The sequence below is a fragment of the Corythoichthys intestinalis genome, chromosome 11, assembly GCF_030265065.1.
Source record: "Corythoichthys intestinalis isolate RoL2023-P3 chromosome 11, ASM3026506v1, whole genome shotgun sequence".
Classification (NCBI taxonomy): domain Eukaryota; kingdom Metazoa; phylum Chordata; class Actinopteri; order Syngnathiformes; family Syngnathidae; genus Corythoichthys; species Corythoichthys intestinalis.
The window spans coordinates 42,420,067-42,438,203 of record NC_080405.1 but is presented as its reverse complement, the minus strand read 5'-3'; the positions used below and the strand labels follow the sequence as shown (position 1 = coordinate 42,438,203).

The 18,137-nt window shown below is 38.9% G+C and overlaps 2 protein-coding genes across 2 annotated transcripts in view; both read left to right on the top strand.

Moving 5' to 3' along the window:
* The window catches only part of si:ch211-153b23.4 (uncharacterized protein LOC335392 homolog), a gene marked incomplete at its 5' end in the record, with an annotated part of 147,739 nt that overhangs the window by 85,593 nt on the left and 44,009 nt on the right, over window positions 1-18,137 (top strand). The window lies entirely within an intron of this gene.
* si:ch211-153b23.7 (TNFAIP3-interacting protein 3) overlaps window positions 1-18,137 on the top strand; it is a 115,572-nt gene that overhangs the window by 80,689 nt on the left and 16,746 nt on the right. Inside the window, exon 2 of the mRNA XM_057849452.1 lies at window positions 853-1,058. Coding sequence (XP_057705435.1) covers window positions 952-1,058 — 107 coding nt within the window. The 5' untranslated portion in view covers window positions 853-951. The remainder of the gene's footprint in view (window positions 1-852; window positions 1,059-18,137) is intronic.

The window sequence follows — 18,137 nt, the reverse complement described above, 5'->3', positions numbered from 1 at the left end:
AAGTGAGAGGGACAGTTGGACTTGGAGCAATAGCATATTTAATAAAAGTATAATAATGCTTCGGTCTCATAGAGCGCTTTTTAGGACACTCAAAGTCCCCGGCTTCTATTACATTAGGACATAAAACTTCAGTAACATAGTAAACTCACCGCTGTCTTGCTTCCTTTTCTGCCCTTCTGCTTTTTTTTTCTTTCTTTTGTCACTTCCAGAATGATAACTTATCTTCATTTTGGATATACGGCAATTAAAAAAAAGCCAAATCGCCGCTCACTCTGAATAACATGTGGGCGGGGGGTGAAGAGCGAGTGAAGGGGCCCCTACAGGGAACTCAGACACAAGGCTTTCACTGGCACTGTCGCTAGCTGCGTGTGCTAAATCTGTTGGCCCTATGGGGGCCCCTGCTGGCTGGGGGCCCTAGGCAATTGCCTGGTTTGCCTAATGGGACGCGATGCCGCTGCCCACCACCACCACCAACATGCATGGCAAGCTGGTTGAACAGCATTAGTGTATGCGCATAGACTTGTGCTTGGTCATGGGAATAGTACACAGCATTAATATGTATGTATCTCTTGTTTAGTATGTTGTTCCACTTCTTTTGTCAAGGGCCTTTTGGTGAGAAAAGCATATATATTCTGTTTCATACTTCCTCTCCTGATACAACCCATGAAATATTAATTGACCAAAGTTTCCCAAGTAACATTCAGAAAACTGTGCCATCACCTTGCGTAATTTTCAATACATTTGCAAAATGGTTCCAGCCGAAGAAGCTTATCGTTGTCAGAGTGTCATTTCCTCTTCTCAAAACTTTAAATCACATGGCCCCGACCTCAGCGACTTCCTGTTTTGTTACAGATCAACACTGACATTGGCTATTTACGTTGGCCCTCAGCGGCTGATTGTGAGAGGAGAGATCTTACGCTTCATTATTTCAGAATGACGATTTGATCAGCCATGGATCAAGAGAAGCTGGTTTTGACATCTTTATCAGCAGCCGATAAGCACAAAGATTCATCAGTGACAAGTGAAATCAACCTCGCAAAATCATCTGAAGCACTCTGGTATGTATACTCAATATTTCTGTATGCAAGTCAAATACAACAAGATGTCAAACAGTGGGGGTTAATAAGATATTGACGAGGTTTTATGTCCTGGTGACGTTCTGGCGGTGATATCATCTATCGATCAATGCTCTCTCCTCTTAATGCCTCTGGTGTTTTTTCTTTTTTTGTAATAAATACTAAGAATTTGCTGGATTTTGGATAAACCTACTTATTGATCACCATTTCAGATTATTACATGTCATTTAGAAAAAGAAAAAAAATGTACCCAAATGAAGAGGAGGACCAAAAAGAGACCACGGACTTTCCAGTGAGGTCATCAAAAGTGATATTATCTTTTCCGTCAATAATCTCATGTTCTATCATCTACTTGCGATCACATGTTTTCCTTTCATATTTTAATCTCCTCTTGACTAACCAAATGCTGACAATATGCAGCCAAGTTGTCCTGGGGTAGCGGCAGGCTTGACAGATTTGTTATCACCCTTTATCAGAGCGCATGGCAGGGTTATTAACATATTGTTTGGCATGCAGTGGCATTTTGGTGCCCTTCCAAGACAGTTTACGGGAGGAAACTTTGTAAAACTGGCTAACAATGTTTATCAACTGTCTGAAAAGAAAAAAAATAAAGGCTCGAGATCAGCATGCACAGGGCTTCCTCGGTCTTTGACAGTCCCGATTAAGTCAACAGAAGTATTTTCAATATTAGGCACCATTTTATGTACTGAATCATTCAAATTACAGTTGCTCATGACGACAATCACCATCAGTGGTGCGTAAGTGGGGTGCTGAGGGTGCTGCAGCACCCCCGTTGTTGGGGAGGGGAAAAAGCATTTTGGTAGATTCCTTTTTTTTCCCTTTAAAATAAATTAATTAATTAATACAACGTGTAAACAATATGGTATTTAATTTTGAGGATTAAATATATAAAGTATGTTGAAAAATGTTTTTTTGTTTGTTTAAAGGATCCACGGATAGAAAAACTTTTAGTTCTTAAAAGATAAATGTTAAATAAGTGTATATGTTAATAAGTTAAAATAATTTAATATTGAGCCCCCTCTTGATGTTTTCGTTTTTATACAATTTGTAAAATTAGTTTAACTAGTACTAGGTCGCCACTGTTGTTGACGTCGCAGGGCGGTGATGTCACATGGTTACGCTGCCGGGTTTCCAAAGTATCTAGTGACATAAACATATCATCTGTTCAACCCTTTCAATTTGAACACAAGAGGAACATTAATGAGCATGACAACATTGTCGATATTTCACAAAACGTGCAGCAAAAGCAAAATGAACAGGAAAGATGGGATAAGACGAGGCGATAACAAAACAGTGTTCTGTCAAAATGTGCTACACTGGCGAAAAATAATAGGAAAATAGATACTCTAGGGCTATATGTCAGTAATTATAGCTTGCTGGAACTGAATACTGTATGCGCAACACAGGAATAGTGCAATACGGTCTTGAAGTTAGCAGCGTCATTTGTGCAAAACAAGACTAAAAAACACAATGCTTAAAAGTATGATAGGGAAACACATGAAAAAAAGTATTCTGAGGCAATAAAAAGGTTGCAAGTTGTAAGTACTCAGCGCTTTCAACCGTGCGCATGTGTTGGATGTCTCGTCGTGTAGAAGGAATTGCAAAAGACCGGTAGTGTTCGTCTAGTAAGTGACAAACTACGTCATCACCCCGAGCGTCCATAAAACATGGCACCTGCCGTAGGTCAAAACATGTACTAAATATCATAGATTTTTAAAATACATGGCAGTATTTTATGTGTTTCTGATAACATATTTAAGTGAAAGAGAACAATTGTGGCTTATTAGAGCCAGAAGTCTTTAGTCCGAGGTTCCCTTTAATAACATGTTGACAGAGGAGTCGTTAACATGTGGCAAAAACAAATTAACGTTTTTTTTTTTCATTATAAAAACAGCAAAATTTTCTAAAATTCAATTCGAGGTCGAAAATGAAGATGATTATGATGATAGTTCTATCTACCTTTGGTGTTTTCAAATAGGTACGACATGCTTGCATTGGTGCCATATTATTGTTTTTTGTTGTTGCTGTTCAGCTGCCGCCGTGCAGAGCGCTGTTAGATATTCATGTGCAAGTTGAGTTTTGTGAAAAGGTGGTGTAAAATTGAGGCTTATTGAACCTTTTAGTTTTCAAATGTATTCGTATGTCATTGCACCGTCTAGCTATTACATAGCTACATTACACGGGCGCTTTTACTTCCAATACAAAAACTCCAACAAACACTGTAGGTGAAATAGAACAAATAAAGATCCAAAAAAGATCCTCAGCACCCCCTGTTGTGAGTGACTCCCAGCACCCCTGACCACCATAGTGCAAAAACAAGTCTGCCTTAAATAAACATGAACTGACTCTTCCCTTTTAATCAAACAGGAACTAGTTTCTACCCAGCCATAAGCTTACTCAGCAGTCTAAACAGTGATCAGTAGTCAGTATCAATTACACAACTTCATCTCTAAGATATGTTTCCATGAAAATATTTACTGTAACTATGACATTTGGAATGTAAAAAGAGTAGAGTTGGTAGTCCTAGGGCATACTCACTAACCAACATACTGTTTTTAACCCTTTCACTGACAGTGGTCACTACAGTGGACCAGACCCGGTGGCATGGGCGGGCATTAGGGGACAAGGCCCGCCCTGAGAGACTGCTGTGCCCGCCCTAGCTCGATTACACTGTACTGTGTATTTTTTTTAATCTTCCACAAAACCCACTGTCATTAGACACACACACACACGGAGAGGACAAACCCTCTATTCATCCTATCATGATCTGTCGTCATTCAATTCAACCAATCTGAGCTGCGAACGAAGGCAATTTCTAGCCAATCACAGAAAAGGGGGGCGGGCCGAGTTGCCGGCCATTGGGTGCTCATGTTTATCAGTGCATATGTTATGTTTACGCTGAAGCACTTTAGTTGGATAAATGCACACAGAACTGCATCATTGTTTTTCGCATACCTGTCAAGTTGTACGGTTTCGGCGTAATTTGTACAAGTGAGCCCAGACTTTTAAATGTGTACGCCGTATGTTCAAAATCTGTACGTTTATCGTGCATTACGTTTTTTTTTCTCCATTCGGACTTTGTCACTGTTTCGACACCGAGACATTGTGCGTCCCCGTTACTACGTTGGTTGAATGTCGCGAGAAAATTTAGAAAGACTGATAGAGAAGAGTGTTTTGACGCTGTAGCAAATGCGATGTTAGGCTAGGTGGCTCCAATATTTCCTGACTGTAGCCGATAGCCTACAATCTACGCCGAGATATCAAATGCTTATAGAACTACATGTGAAATGACAGACGGCGGCATTAATGAACGGCCGCCATTTTGAAGCAGTAGACTCCTCAGAAAGGCTCTGTTGTAGTGAACCTTCCTAGCAAACTTAAGTAACTTTTTATCTAAAATACTCCTAAATCGGCAACACCTTGACTTGAATCTATCTTTAAATGATGAAAAAGTTTTAAAACTTTAACATGCCGAAAGTAGACAGAAGGAAACTACTGTAATGCAAAAACGTTAGCAATTTTAACAACTTTAACAGTTGATTCACAACATTAAACAATTTCCAAACATAGCAAAGCTTACTATGTTTTTTTTGTTTTGTTTTTTTAAATGAAAAAAAAAAAAAAACATGAAAGGCAACACCAGTTACCAGTAACTAATTACTCTTACCTTCAGGTAACTGAGTTACAAACTCAATTACTTTTTGGCAGAAGTAATTTGTAACTAATTAATTACTCTTTAAAAGCAAGATTACCAACACTGGTCATAAAGATGAAGTCTGCAGAATAAAAAGTGACGAAAGCCAAGATTTCATTCTGCCAATTTGTTGCCGAACACAATTTGACCGTAACTATTGCTGATCACTTCTCAGAATTAGCAAAAGAAATGTTCCTGACTCAAAGATTGCATCGGTAAATTAATTTTATCAATTGACCTTTTTAATTTATAACTGGACACACTAACGAACTACCTTCAAGTCAAACGGAATTGCGAGCTGAAGTGCAGCCATCAAAAGACATGATAGAAATCTCCAAAAGTGCTACATACAATTATAACAATAGTCAATGTTAAATTTTAGTAATAATGATGTAGCTGAAGATATTGTTCTTTGATTGCACCAGGTTATATGTTACAATATTATAAATACACTCATATTATTTTAAAAAGTTTTATTTTTGTTTCATACTGCATGCTTCAGAGAACGTTGTAAGATTAGTCACCTATTTGTAAGGGCATACGTCACTATTTATAAGATTGTGAACGGCCTCAGGTTGACAGGTATGTTTTCGTTTGTCATAGATTTTACGATGAACCACCATTTGTGACTTCAGTGACAGAAAATATTTCAATGCACTGATGTAGTAATGTACGGGTAATAATGCCACTGTTCAGGCTAAATTTACGTTGAAGAAGTGTGCCCCCCCCCATAAAATGTAATGCCCCCCCTGTAATTTCTTTCTGCAGCCGGGTCTGCAGTGGATGTGTATTCAAAGGTTATCATAAGCTTAATTCATTCACTGCCAGCCTAGGTGCCAGTTTATGTGTTTTATTAGCTAGTTAAGGAGAGAAATTGCTATTGTAAACAACTATTGACTGCAATAGACGTCCAATCCAGTTCAACTGGGAGGGGCTGGAAGCGATCATTCAGTACTCTCAGTAAAAATGGATTGGCCGTCTATTGCCGTCAATGGAAGCCAAAGAGATAAGCTATGTGAGGTCGCAACAGATTTATAAAACAAAACAAAAGAAATAAAATTATCAGAATACCAAAATACATACACACACAGGCTATATTTATTGTTTTTATATTTTTTTGAAGAATTGATTTTTTTTTTTTTTCGGATTATTTATATTTAATATTTATTAGTCATATCTTTTTTAATTTGCTTTTTTAATTTATTGTTATTTTTAAAAATGCCCCCGCCGCAAATAAATCCTTCAATTAATTAATTCATTTTATTTATAATTACATTTATTTATTTTTATTGCCCATCGCAAAATGCATGCGGGCAACAAACACTACAATTGGATGTCAAATGGAGGTCATAAAATGTTGTTCCTTGGTTCGTAACTGGCCCCTGGGCCGAAAGTTTAAGGCCATGTCTACCCCTAGCAGGGTTTTATAAAACAGAGGATCCTGCCCTAATACGTCTGGAAAAAATAATTACGTCTACACTAGCACGTTTGTAGAAAAAAAAGCTTTCACAGCCAACCGCATTCATTCGTTTTTAAGTACATTTATAACAATACGCGGAAAATAATTGTCCATAATACCCCCATCCTTCGCATGTGTTCTTTAATATGAAGCACTGCCAGAGTTTGTAAATAAATGGAAGAAAACGCACCTGTCTTGTAATTAGGTCTAAACCCACTGCGAAAGAATCCATATTTACGCCAAATGTAAACATTGGTCTCATGCGTGACGTAGGAAGTTTGTTGCAGTCAGTGACGTTTCCACCGTTAAATTGATCCTCTAACTGAAATACATGTAGGCTCTAATAAACCACAATTGTTCTCTTGTACTAAAATATGTTGTTAGAAACACATAAAATGTTAAATCAATGGCAATATTTTATAAAATTTAGTCCATATTTTGACCGTTAGTTGGCGCCATGGTTTGCGGGCTCACAGTGATGACATAATTATCTTTCCAAATGTTTAGCGTGTTTAACAATTGCTTATTGCTGCCTAAACTCGCGAAGTAAGATGCCACGATGTGCTGCTTTTGGATGCAATTTCCAGTCAAATGGAAACAAGGGGAGTGAAGTGAGTGGTCAAGGTGGAATTATTATTTTTAGTGAATAAATGTGCATAAGTGAAAGCTTCTCCCCCTTTTTGGTCCCTGTATGCACGTATCCTACCCATCATGCGTTACAACTGGCGTCCGAACATTTTTCCTGGATCCTCAATCAAGTAAGGGATCCGTCAATTTTCTGGATCCGACGGTCCCACCGCGTCTGCAAAGTGGTTTCGGATCTGTCCATTTTTTTGTGATTCTTCGGTCCCACAGCGGCTTTTCGTATAATTCTATTTTGTGGAATCGACGGCCTGATCGCGGCTGCCATGGTGTCGGTCGAATTCCTGGATCTTCAAGTGAGTAAAAAACGCGGATCTGGATTACTATTGCTATCTTTTTTGTTGACTATTCTTCGTGGGAGTTTTCCCCAAATCATACTAAATAATTAAAGCACTATGGCATGCTACAGTGACGACAGTGACTCTGACGTGGACCTTACAACAATGTTGGAGTTCATCAGGGAACGCATGCTTGCATACTGCTGAGCTCCCGAGTGAAGAGTGGTCAAGGTGGAAATATTATTTTTGTGAATAAATGTGCATAAGTGGAAGCTTCTCCCCTTTTTGGTACTTTTATACACGTATCCTAGCTACCACACGTTACAATGTACAAGACATGGATTACACAAGGTGTGCTCTTTTGCCTGTACTGTATGTAAAGCACACGACAGCTCTGGATGCTAACAATCTACATAATTATATTGGGATAAGTTTGAAAACGCAATATGCTTACCTTGAATATCTGCTAATAAAACAGCATACACTCTCGCTCCCAACCAGAGTTCCCACCAGCACTCTCTCGCATCACCAGTTTTGCCCAACTTTTGTCTTATCAGGTATTTGCTGCACGCATTTTTCCCTGAAGCTCGTCTTGTGAACGACCGACAGTGCTGTCCTGCTCTTCACTTTTCAGATCTGGTTCAAATAGGAAGGGTAGAACTGACGACATGTTGGGAAAGCTAACGAGTGACACGCTGGAATTTCGGCAACGGGACCGGTGACGTCACGCACTGCGACGTAACAAGAATGGCGACCTATCACTTAAAATAATTTTACAAACGTTATTAAAACAAAAACATTAAGAGGGGTTTTAATATCAAATTATTATACCTCATACTAACATTTATCTTTTAAGAATTACGTGTCTTAAAAATAGAGGGATCCCTTTAAATCTTCGGTTATCAGTGTCCACATGACCGCGCTACAAATGCAGAATTCCCACATCTTCACTTTGGACGGAGTTTTTAAGCACCTTTGTTTTCAATGCACAAAATGTGCCAGTGACTGTGCATGATAGGCCAAATCGTATAAAAGTATTAAAAACTGTCATCAAGGAAAATTGATGACAAAGATGGATCGTAGTCTTTTTATCTTTGCAGTTCGCACATTATCTTTTAGACTGTGAAGAATTAGGTAATCACTCAAGCTGTTATTTAAATGACTGAAACACAGCTTAACTACTTTAGCTCCTTTCAACACCCTGAAAATAATTGTGTCCTCATAACTTGACATTTAAAATAACTCCATTATCACTCTTTTTTTTTTTTTTTTTTTTTTTTTTTTTTTTAACAACACAGTCCAGAAGAAGTTAAAGAGTAGTGCAGTATAGAGGATGAAAGCAAGTGTTTTTGCAGTAGAGTTTGGCCTTAAGGGAAATGAGGGTTACAGTTCTTCCTTATCTTTTCCTTCGCGAGTCCTGCAGCGTGCATGTGTGAGAACGCCCCAGGCGCTACATGCAAAGCTGCGAGTGTTCTTCCAGGAGCATGTCCTCTCTATTCCCTCTCTGCAAGCTATTCCTCTGAGACGAAACCTCGCAACACGACCACTGAGCAAGTCACTCTGACTAATTAATGTCTGCCAGTTTTTTATTTGCTATCATCCAAAATGATTCGATAGTGATTCATCCTTTGCAGTGTAACGCAAATTGAATATGATGGTAAACATTTTTTTGAGCTGTCTTGAGTGCCTAATGTGACTACACATACATATGCGTGTGTGTGCGTGGGTGAACATAATGGCTTGGGTTTTATTCTCTGAAAGTGCACTCACTCTTTGTGAGTGGGTGTTAAAAGTACCCTGAGGTTCTGTGCATATATGTGTTTGCTTTTATTCATGGAAATCTCTGCTACTGCTTTCTGCCATTAGTACAAATACTTAGTTGCTTGCACTGAAAAATTTACCATTTAATCTTAAAAACACACATGGTAAACCGTATTTTTTCCCTGTTTTTATCTTTGGCTAGTTCATTCTTGTGTGTGTGTGAGTGTGTGGTTATCCAGTCACTTTTTGTAAGAAGTTACCAAAATATCGGCTGGGCCTGCGTCTTACACTCAGGTACGACTTATATATGCTTTTGTGTTTTTATAAAACCACGTGCTCGCTGTATGGTTCCGCCCACTTGTCCGTCATTTTGTCTCTGTATTAGCATTGGTTTCAATTGATCGAGGAATTTAAAATGCATTTCATGGAAGACCCGGTGCTTTCTGATGCCGTAAACTCACTGGATGTGTTGCATAAAAGGCGTTATGTCGAAAAGCTTCGTTCTATACAGTCGCCAGATCCATATTTGATGCCTAAATCGATGATTTTTGACCGGCTGCCTTCGCCGTCTCTGCCTGACCCTGATATTTACAACTATCTTGTCCACACAAAATCAGCCTATTCTCACCAAAGTTTGAAAAACTTTAAGAGCTTGGAGGCTTATAAATGCTACGTTGCTGGTTGGGTGAAACAGGTCCTCGTACACGAAAATTCGGCAGGAATCTTGTGCTCGGAAGGTGAGTTACGAAATTTTCAATTCAAAATCTTTTGTTCTTGCTAACATCCACTGTCAAGTCTAATGTATTTCATGTCATTTGTCAATGGAGCTAGGGCTTTTAATGTTTATATGGTTTAGCGATAGCACTCTCACGACATACATACGTGTATGTTGTCGGCGATTAGCCTAGCAATGATCTTAATTATGGTTGTCAGCCCAAAACCCTCTAAATATATATTAAATGCATCTTACCAGATATAAAATGACTACTACATAATCTGTGGTAATCGTTTGGAGCCCAGTTTTCTCGTCGAATTGCAGCAGCCCATCTCGCTCTCTCCTCTCCGTGTCTCTCGGAATCCGGTAGAACTTCAAGTCTCTCCGTCTATCTTCTCTGTTATTGCAACCGACCGCCACACACGCCTTCACCATTTTGATTATTAATGTTAACGAGCAGAAAAACACGCCGTAAATAGGGAATGGGACGTACTACGTCATTGTTTGGACCCGCCTCCATGCTGGCAATATAATTCACTTCCGGGCCGGCAGAGTCAATGCGGATTGTAACGTGTGGTAGTGCTAAGCTAACTCTTTCGGTGTTTTAGAAAGAAAATATGGGTGCTTATTGTTGCGTTACCGGGTGCAACAGCGTCTCCTACGACAAAAAAAGGGGTTAGGAAAAATGGACTCACTTTTCACCGTTTTCCTGCATGGAGGACCAAATATCAGATCACGAAGGTACGACGGATGGCTGGATTGCAGCGGTTCGTCGGAAAAGCATTTCTTATGATCATATTTCTGCTGGAATGAGAGTGTATTCCCCTTATCTCTACTCTTGTAAGTTGAACGATTTATCCGTTTTGGTTTCAATACGTTTTTTGTTTTTTTCTTTACTGTTGTGTAAATCTGCCTCGGTAGCAATGCTAACCTACTCCTCCTCATCACCTACCTGTTGTGTTACTAGGAAAACCTGCATATGAAATGCTGACAACACATCCCGATTGGTCACCATATCTCTTCTTGGGTTATTCTGAGGTCAAGCGCACCACATCGGAGCGTTGAGAGGTTGGAAAGGCGAAGAGTGCACGCTGAAACTTCAGTTTGCTCTGCTCTTACAAACACGATCCCAAGTGTTATGAAAAGTCAATAAAATATGAATACCAAAACATGACTTGAACAACTTCTTGACAAACTGTAACTGCTTGTTGTTTACTTCAGGTCTTCATAATAAACAGGTGTAATAATTACAAAGTCAGGTGACTTAATTTTGTTATTCTATTTGGAATATGCATTGACAATTTTTGGACAGTGTTGTAGACAAGAACTGGGACTGATAAGTTGCAATAGATTTATTTCAAGTAATGCAATTTCTCCAATACGATATTTGAATTGACAGTTTAAAATCTTTAAATTAGTGCAAACAAGGCCCACCCTCTGACGGTGGCAGCAAATATTATATAATTATAAGTAATACACAAATACAAGATCACAATAAACGTGTCTTTGTCAAAGCAGTTTAAAACACTATTTACTGGCCTTGGGTAAATTGCCAGACAGGATAAATATGTGCTTTAAAGTTCTTGCATTTCCATTTTAAGTATTGCAAGTACTAGTCTCCAACACTATTTGAACTGACAGTTTAAAATCATTTTAGTACAAAATGGCCCACACTCTGGCAGGGGGCAGCAAATATTATAATACATAATACATTATAAAAAGCTATATGCTATATAAATACAAGATCACAACAAAAACTGTATTTTTCAAAGCAGTTAAAAAACATCCAGTGGCCTTAGGTAAATAAAGGTGTATAAATATGTACTTTACAGTTCTTGCATTTCTATTTTAGGTATTGCAACTTTTCCAACACTATTTGAATTGACAGTCTAAAGTCTACATAAGTGCAAATAAGAATATTATAATTTAAAAATAATAATAGAATATATAAATTCAACATTACAATGAAAGGTGTCTTTGTCAAAGTGGTTTAAAAAAAAAAAAAAAAAAAACGTCACTGGCCATAGTTAAATAGCCAGGCAGAATAAATATGTGCATTAAAGTTCTTGCATTTTCACAAGTTAAAAGCCCGCAGTTCATCGACGAGAAGGGCAGACCCAGATGGCGTCTGCTGCAGGGGCTTGTTTGAGTCCGACACAGGACAAATGGAACCACTCCATTGAACAAATTTTCTTTGTCAAATGATCCAAGAAGAGAGATGGTGACCAATCAGAATGTGTTGTCAGTAGGTTTACCTAGGAACACAACAGGTAGGGGAGTCGTAGTAGGCGAGCATTGCTACCGAGGCAGATTTACACAACGGTGTAAAAAAACAAAAACGTATTGAAACCAAAAGTGGATAAATCGTTCAACTTACAAGAGTAGAGATGACAGGAACACACTCTCATTCCAGCAGAAATATGATCAAGAGAAATGCTTTTCTGACGAACCGCTGCAATCCAGCCATCCGTCGTACCTTCGTGATCTGATATTTGGTCCTCCATGCAGGAAAACGGTGAAAAGTGAGTCCATTTTTCCTCACCCCTTTTTTGTCGTAGGAGACGCTGTTGCACCCGGTAACGCAACAATAAAGCACCCATATTTTCTTTCTAAAACACCGAAAGAGTTAGCTTAGCACTATCACACGTTACAATCCGCATTGACTCTGCCGGCCCGGAAGTGAATTATATTGCCAGCATGGAGGCGGGTCCAAACAATGACGTAGTACGTCCCATTCCCTATTGGAGGAATGTACGTAGCCGTAACAGGTCAACACGATGTGTTGACGGACAAGTGGGCGGCACCAGTCAGGAGAGCGGAGTTGTGACGTCACGTGGGTAGGGTCTATACTGACAGCTGTGACTAGGGCGCTCGAGGCATGCGCTCTACTTCCAGAGGTGGCAGTATTGTTCAGAAGTGATACTGAACTTGAAGATAACATACAGTGGGGCAAATAAGTATTCAGTCAACCACTAATTGTGCAAGTTCTCCCACTTGAAAATATTAGAGAGGCCTTTTTAATTGTCGACATGGGTAAACCTCAACAATGAGAGACAGAATGTGGAGAAAAAAAAAACAGAAAATCACATTGTTTGATTTTTAAAGAATTTATTTGCAAATCATGGTGGAAAATAAGTATTTGGTCAATACCAAAAGCTCATCTCAATACTTTGTTATCTACCCTTTGTTGGCAATAACGGAGGCCATACTTTTTCTCTTCACAAGCTTTTCACACACTGTTGCTGGTATTTTGGCCCATTCCTCCATGCAGATCTCCTCTAGAGCAGTGATGTTGTGGGGCAGTCGTTGGGCAACACGGACTTTCAACTCCCTCCACAGATGTTCTATGGTGTTGAGATCTGGAGACTGGCGAGGCCACTCCAGGACCTTGAAATGCTTCTTACGAAGCCACTCCTTTGTTGCCCCGGCTGTGTGTTTGGGATCATTGTCATGCTGAAAGACCCAGCCACGTCTCATCTTCAATGCCCTTGCTGATGGAAAGAGATTTTCACCCAAAATCTCTTGATACATGGCCCCATTCATTCTTTCCTTTACACAGATCAGTTGTCCTGGTCCCTTTGCAGAAAAACAGCCCCAAAGCATGATGTTTCCACCCCCATGCTTCACAGCGGGTATGGTGTTCTTCGGATGCAATTCAGTATTCTTTCTCCTCCAAACACAAGAACCTGCGTTTCTACCAAAAAGTTCTATTTTGCTTTCATCTGACCATAACACATTCTCCCAGTCCTCTTCTGGATCATCCAAATGTTCTCTAGCGACCCGCAGACGGGCCTGGACGTGTACTTTCTTCAGCATGGGGTCACGTCTGGCAGTGCAGGATTTGAGTCCCTGGTGGCGCATTGTGTTACTGATAGTAGCCTTTGTTACTGTGGTCCCAGCTCTCTGTAGGTCATTCACTAGGTCCCCCCGTGTGGTTCTGGGATTTTTGCTCACCATTCTTGTTATCATTTTGACGCCATGGGGTGAGATCTTGGAGCCCCAGATCGAGGGAGATTATCAGTGGTCTTGTATGTCTTCCATTTTGTAATAATTTCTCCCACAGTTGATTTCTTTACACCAAGCATTTTACCTATTGCAGATTCAGTCTTCCCAGCCTGGTGCAGGTCTACAATTTTGTCTCTGGTGTCCTTCGACAGCTCTTTTAGCCGTAGTGGAGTTTGGAGTGTGACTGACTGAGACAGGTGTCTTTTATACCGATAATGAGTTAAAACAGGTGCCATTAATACAGGTAACGAGTGGAGCCTCGTTAGACCTCGTTAACTCGTTAGAAGAAGTTAGACCTCTTTGACAGCCAGAAATCTTGCTTGTTTGTAGGTGACCAAATACTTATTTTCCACTCTAATTTGGAAATAAATTCATTAAAAATCAAGCAATGTGATTCTCTGTTTTTTTCTTTTACATTCTGTCTCTTCTGGTTGAGGTTTACCCATGTTGACAATTACAGGCCTCTCTAATCTTTTCAAGTAGTAGAACTTGCACAATTGGTGGTTGATTAAATACTTATTTGCCCCACTGTATTGTAACGGACCCATTCATCCTTTTCCGCGATTGCTTGTTTGTTTTGTTTCTACTAATAATCCCTTGTATGCATTCCCTCAATTGTTGTCTGCTTTTGGGTCCATGCCCATCTTGTTTGATCAATATGTAAATTTAGTAGATTAAATTAGCCTAATTTGCCGAACAAAAGTCTACAATGCTACAAATGCTAACGTATTTACAATTCTCAGAGCAAATCGCTCACACGTGACTCCACAAATTGTAGCTGTAAACTGAATTAAAAATGCATACACAAACATACTGTATATTAGCTGAAACAACTTACAGTCTTATGTATACCAGAGCGCAGCTATCCTTTATCCATGTCAGACGTCTGAGTCCTCTTCTCAGTCGTACAAGGCGACAGTCCAGCCAGACCTAACCGGGTACTTAAAGGGTTAATTCCGATTTACGCTGAAATTGGCATTGGAACGGAACTCGTTCGTAACCCAGGGACTACCTGTAGTCCGAAAAATATGGTAAAAGAGTTCAGCTCAGGGGTTACCATGACTAGTTAACATGACTAGTTGATTGTGATGTCTAGAATCACAACTTTGAAACACACTAAAAATAAATTCTGTGGATTTAAAAACAAGGTGATTGATAGAACTGGTTCAACTTACATATGGCAGTAATAGAAATTACAAATTATTTTGTAGCACAACCTTTTTTCGGCAATCGCTCCAATCGAATGTTTTTGTGAGTTCAACTGTGACTTGTGCACCTCCAAGGCATGTTCAAATTTATCTTGTTGTCCAAAGTTTGAACGTTGCTTTCAGAGGCCATATATGTTCAATAAGATTTAGATCAGGACTCATAGAAAGCAACTTCAGAATATTGCAATGTTTTGCTCTTAACTATTCAGCAGGCTTTCTGACACTTAGCTGCACATTTCTCTCCAGAATACATAAGCGGATTTTAAGGGGGTCCAGGACCCCCCTGGTGTCCAAAAAGTGTCATTGCATGTAATTGACTTTCCTATACATATATATTGTAAAGCAATAAAACTGCAACAAAAATGAAGGAAATGAACAAAAAAATATATTTTTATAATTGGTCAAAATTATTTTTCGAACATCTAAGGCAGTCATTTTCTTTGCATACAATTGCCCCCCCTCCCGCCCCCCAAAAAATATTAGAAAAAAAATATTTTAGAAAATGATTTTTTTTTTCTTAGATCGAAAATATTTTTTTTGATTGAAGTTTTTTTTGGGATTGAATGATTTAGACACAAATGTCCTAATAATATGGCCCAAACACCAAAAGGATTGCTTCAACCAAACAAAACTTTTTCAATGAAAAATTAAGTGTTCAAATGCTAATTTTTCAATCTCAAATATTTTTTCTATGATTGAAATTTTTCTTTTTTTTTTTTTTTTTTTTGATTGAAGTGATTTTCTTTTTGAAAATCTATATTTTTTAAGCAAATTGTTTTTTTGATTGAATAATAAAAACAAAAATGCCAAAATGTGGCCCAAAAACAAATCAACATTACTTCAATCAAAAAAGTTGCTTCAATCAAAAAAACACTTGACTTCAATCCCAAAAAAAAAAAAAAAAAAAAAAAAAAATAGCTTTCACATCCATTTTTTTCTATTGAGTTATTTGAGTTTCAAATTTATTTTTGCATTCAAACTAGTGCTGTCAAACGATTACAATTTTTAATCGAGTTAATTACAGCTTAAAAATTAATCGTATTTAATCGCAATTAATCGCAATTCAAACCATCTATAAAATATGCCATATTTTTCAGTAAATTATTGTTGGAATGGAAAGATAAGACACAAGTTGGATATATACATTCAACATATTGTACATAAGGATTGTATTTGTTTATTTTAACAAGATGAAATTAACATTATTAACATTCTGTTAAAGCGATTCATGGATAGAAAGATGTGTAGTTCTTAAAAGATAAATGTTAGTACAAGTTACAGAAATATTATATTTAAACCCCTCTAAATGTTTTCCTTTTAATAAAATTTGTAAAATTTTCAATCAAAAAATAAACTAGTAATCCGCCATTGTTGATGTCAATAATTACTTACACAATGCTCATGGGTGCTGAAGCCTATAAAAGCAGTCGCACCCAAGCGCCAGCAGAGGGCGGCAAAACTCCATAAAACACAATTAACAAGTGGCCATTTGACTGTACTGTCATTTAAATCTGTCTGAACGGGGCATGTGCGTTAATTGCGTCAAATATTTTAAAGTGATTAATTTTAAAAATTAATTACCGCCCGTTAACGCGATAATTTTGACAGCCCTAATTCAAACACTTTTTTTTTAATTGAAGAGACATTTTTAGGTTGAATAATAAAGACACAAATCTACCTCCATTTGGCTCCGCCCAAGGGATACAATTTTTGACTGGGGCAACTACACTGGCACGACACCAACTGTCGTACCATATTCAATGGATGACGATTTTGGCGAAAAGTATTGCCTAAGCAGCCTGATTTAGAATTCCCCTCATGAATGATGGGGAAAAAAACGCTCATTGTCAATTCATTATTATAAATATTCTTGTACGTTAATTTTATTGCTGACACTACGTTTCGGGGTCATCAACATGTTGTGCCCCCGCTGCCCCAAAAGTCAAACCCCACCTATGGAATACCTTCATAGTGGTGTGGTTTCATTGTACCCTGCACAAATGTAAGACACCCTGTGACAGATGTAGCAAAGCAGCCCGGTAATGTCACTGCCCTTACCTATGACTACTGCACACTTCTACTTTAGTACAGGGTGTGAGTACTTCTGCTGCTTCTATGGATGGGAATCGAAATCCGATTCCAATTCCGAACCGGTTCCTTGTGTTTCGAGGCCTCGACATCACAATGAAAAAGCCTTGATGATCCCTTTAACGATTCCTAAAGACGCATATTGCGTCGTGACTGTCTTGTTGTCCAGAAGCATCAAACTAGCATGGCAGCAAGAACCACCCGCTCCAAAGTTTGGCTACACTTCACCAGGAAAGAGGGTGAAAATGAAAGGTTACGATGGTTTAGCACGAGCATTGCAGCCGTAAACATAACTATGACAGCACGTAGGTTCAAACACTCGAAAGTGTATCTTCACTTCACGAGGAAAAATTACAACAAAACGACTTGCAGTCATTGCAAGGTGGAGATAACTGCATCGGGAGGGAAGGTGGAGATAACTGCATCGGGAGGGAATAGACTGCACTGTCCTCACCGAGACAACTATACAGCTAGGTTAACTCCGAAATGATGATACAGAAGACGCTAGTATAATTTGCTGACTTTATTCAACCATCACTTGAAGGGCGAAACTATAAATAGAAATGAACCAAATCAATTTCGTCCCCAATAACAAACAGGTTTGCATCAACGTAAATCAGCGATGATTAGCTGCTAATACAATAATAACAAAACGGTTAGCATGCGTTCGCTAGCATTAGCACATCGTTCAAACCACTACACAACTGGATTTAAGTGTCCGATCGCGAGTGGAACACAACAACAACACAAAAGATGATACATACAGGCGTTGCCTCTGTAGATATTTTACAAACATTAACAAAAAACGTAAGGTCGTAGCAGTGCTTCCCTCTCTCACTAACTCGCTCATTTGCTTGGATGCGGCATTTCTTCTTCTTCGCGTGTAAGCCCGCTCTCCTTCGCGTGAGCACGTTCTTCTTCGCCTGAGGAAGCGCAAGGGCTTCCCCACTTGAGCATGGAAGCGCCATAAAAACTAAAAGACATGCATTTCAATATACTGGTAAATAATACACTTTAACAGGGGTCCTCAAACTACGGCCCGCGGGCCGGATACGGCCCGCCCCGACATTTGGTCCGGCCCCCTGAACAATACCAGAGAGCATTTTGATTTTTTTTTTTTTTTTTCTCAATGGTGTTATTTATTTTCTGGCCTTTTTCTGTGAAGAACTCAGAGAGGGTTATTTGGTTAT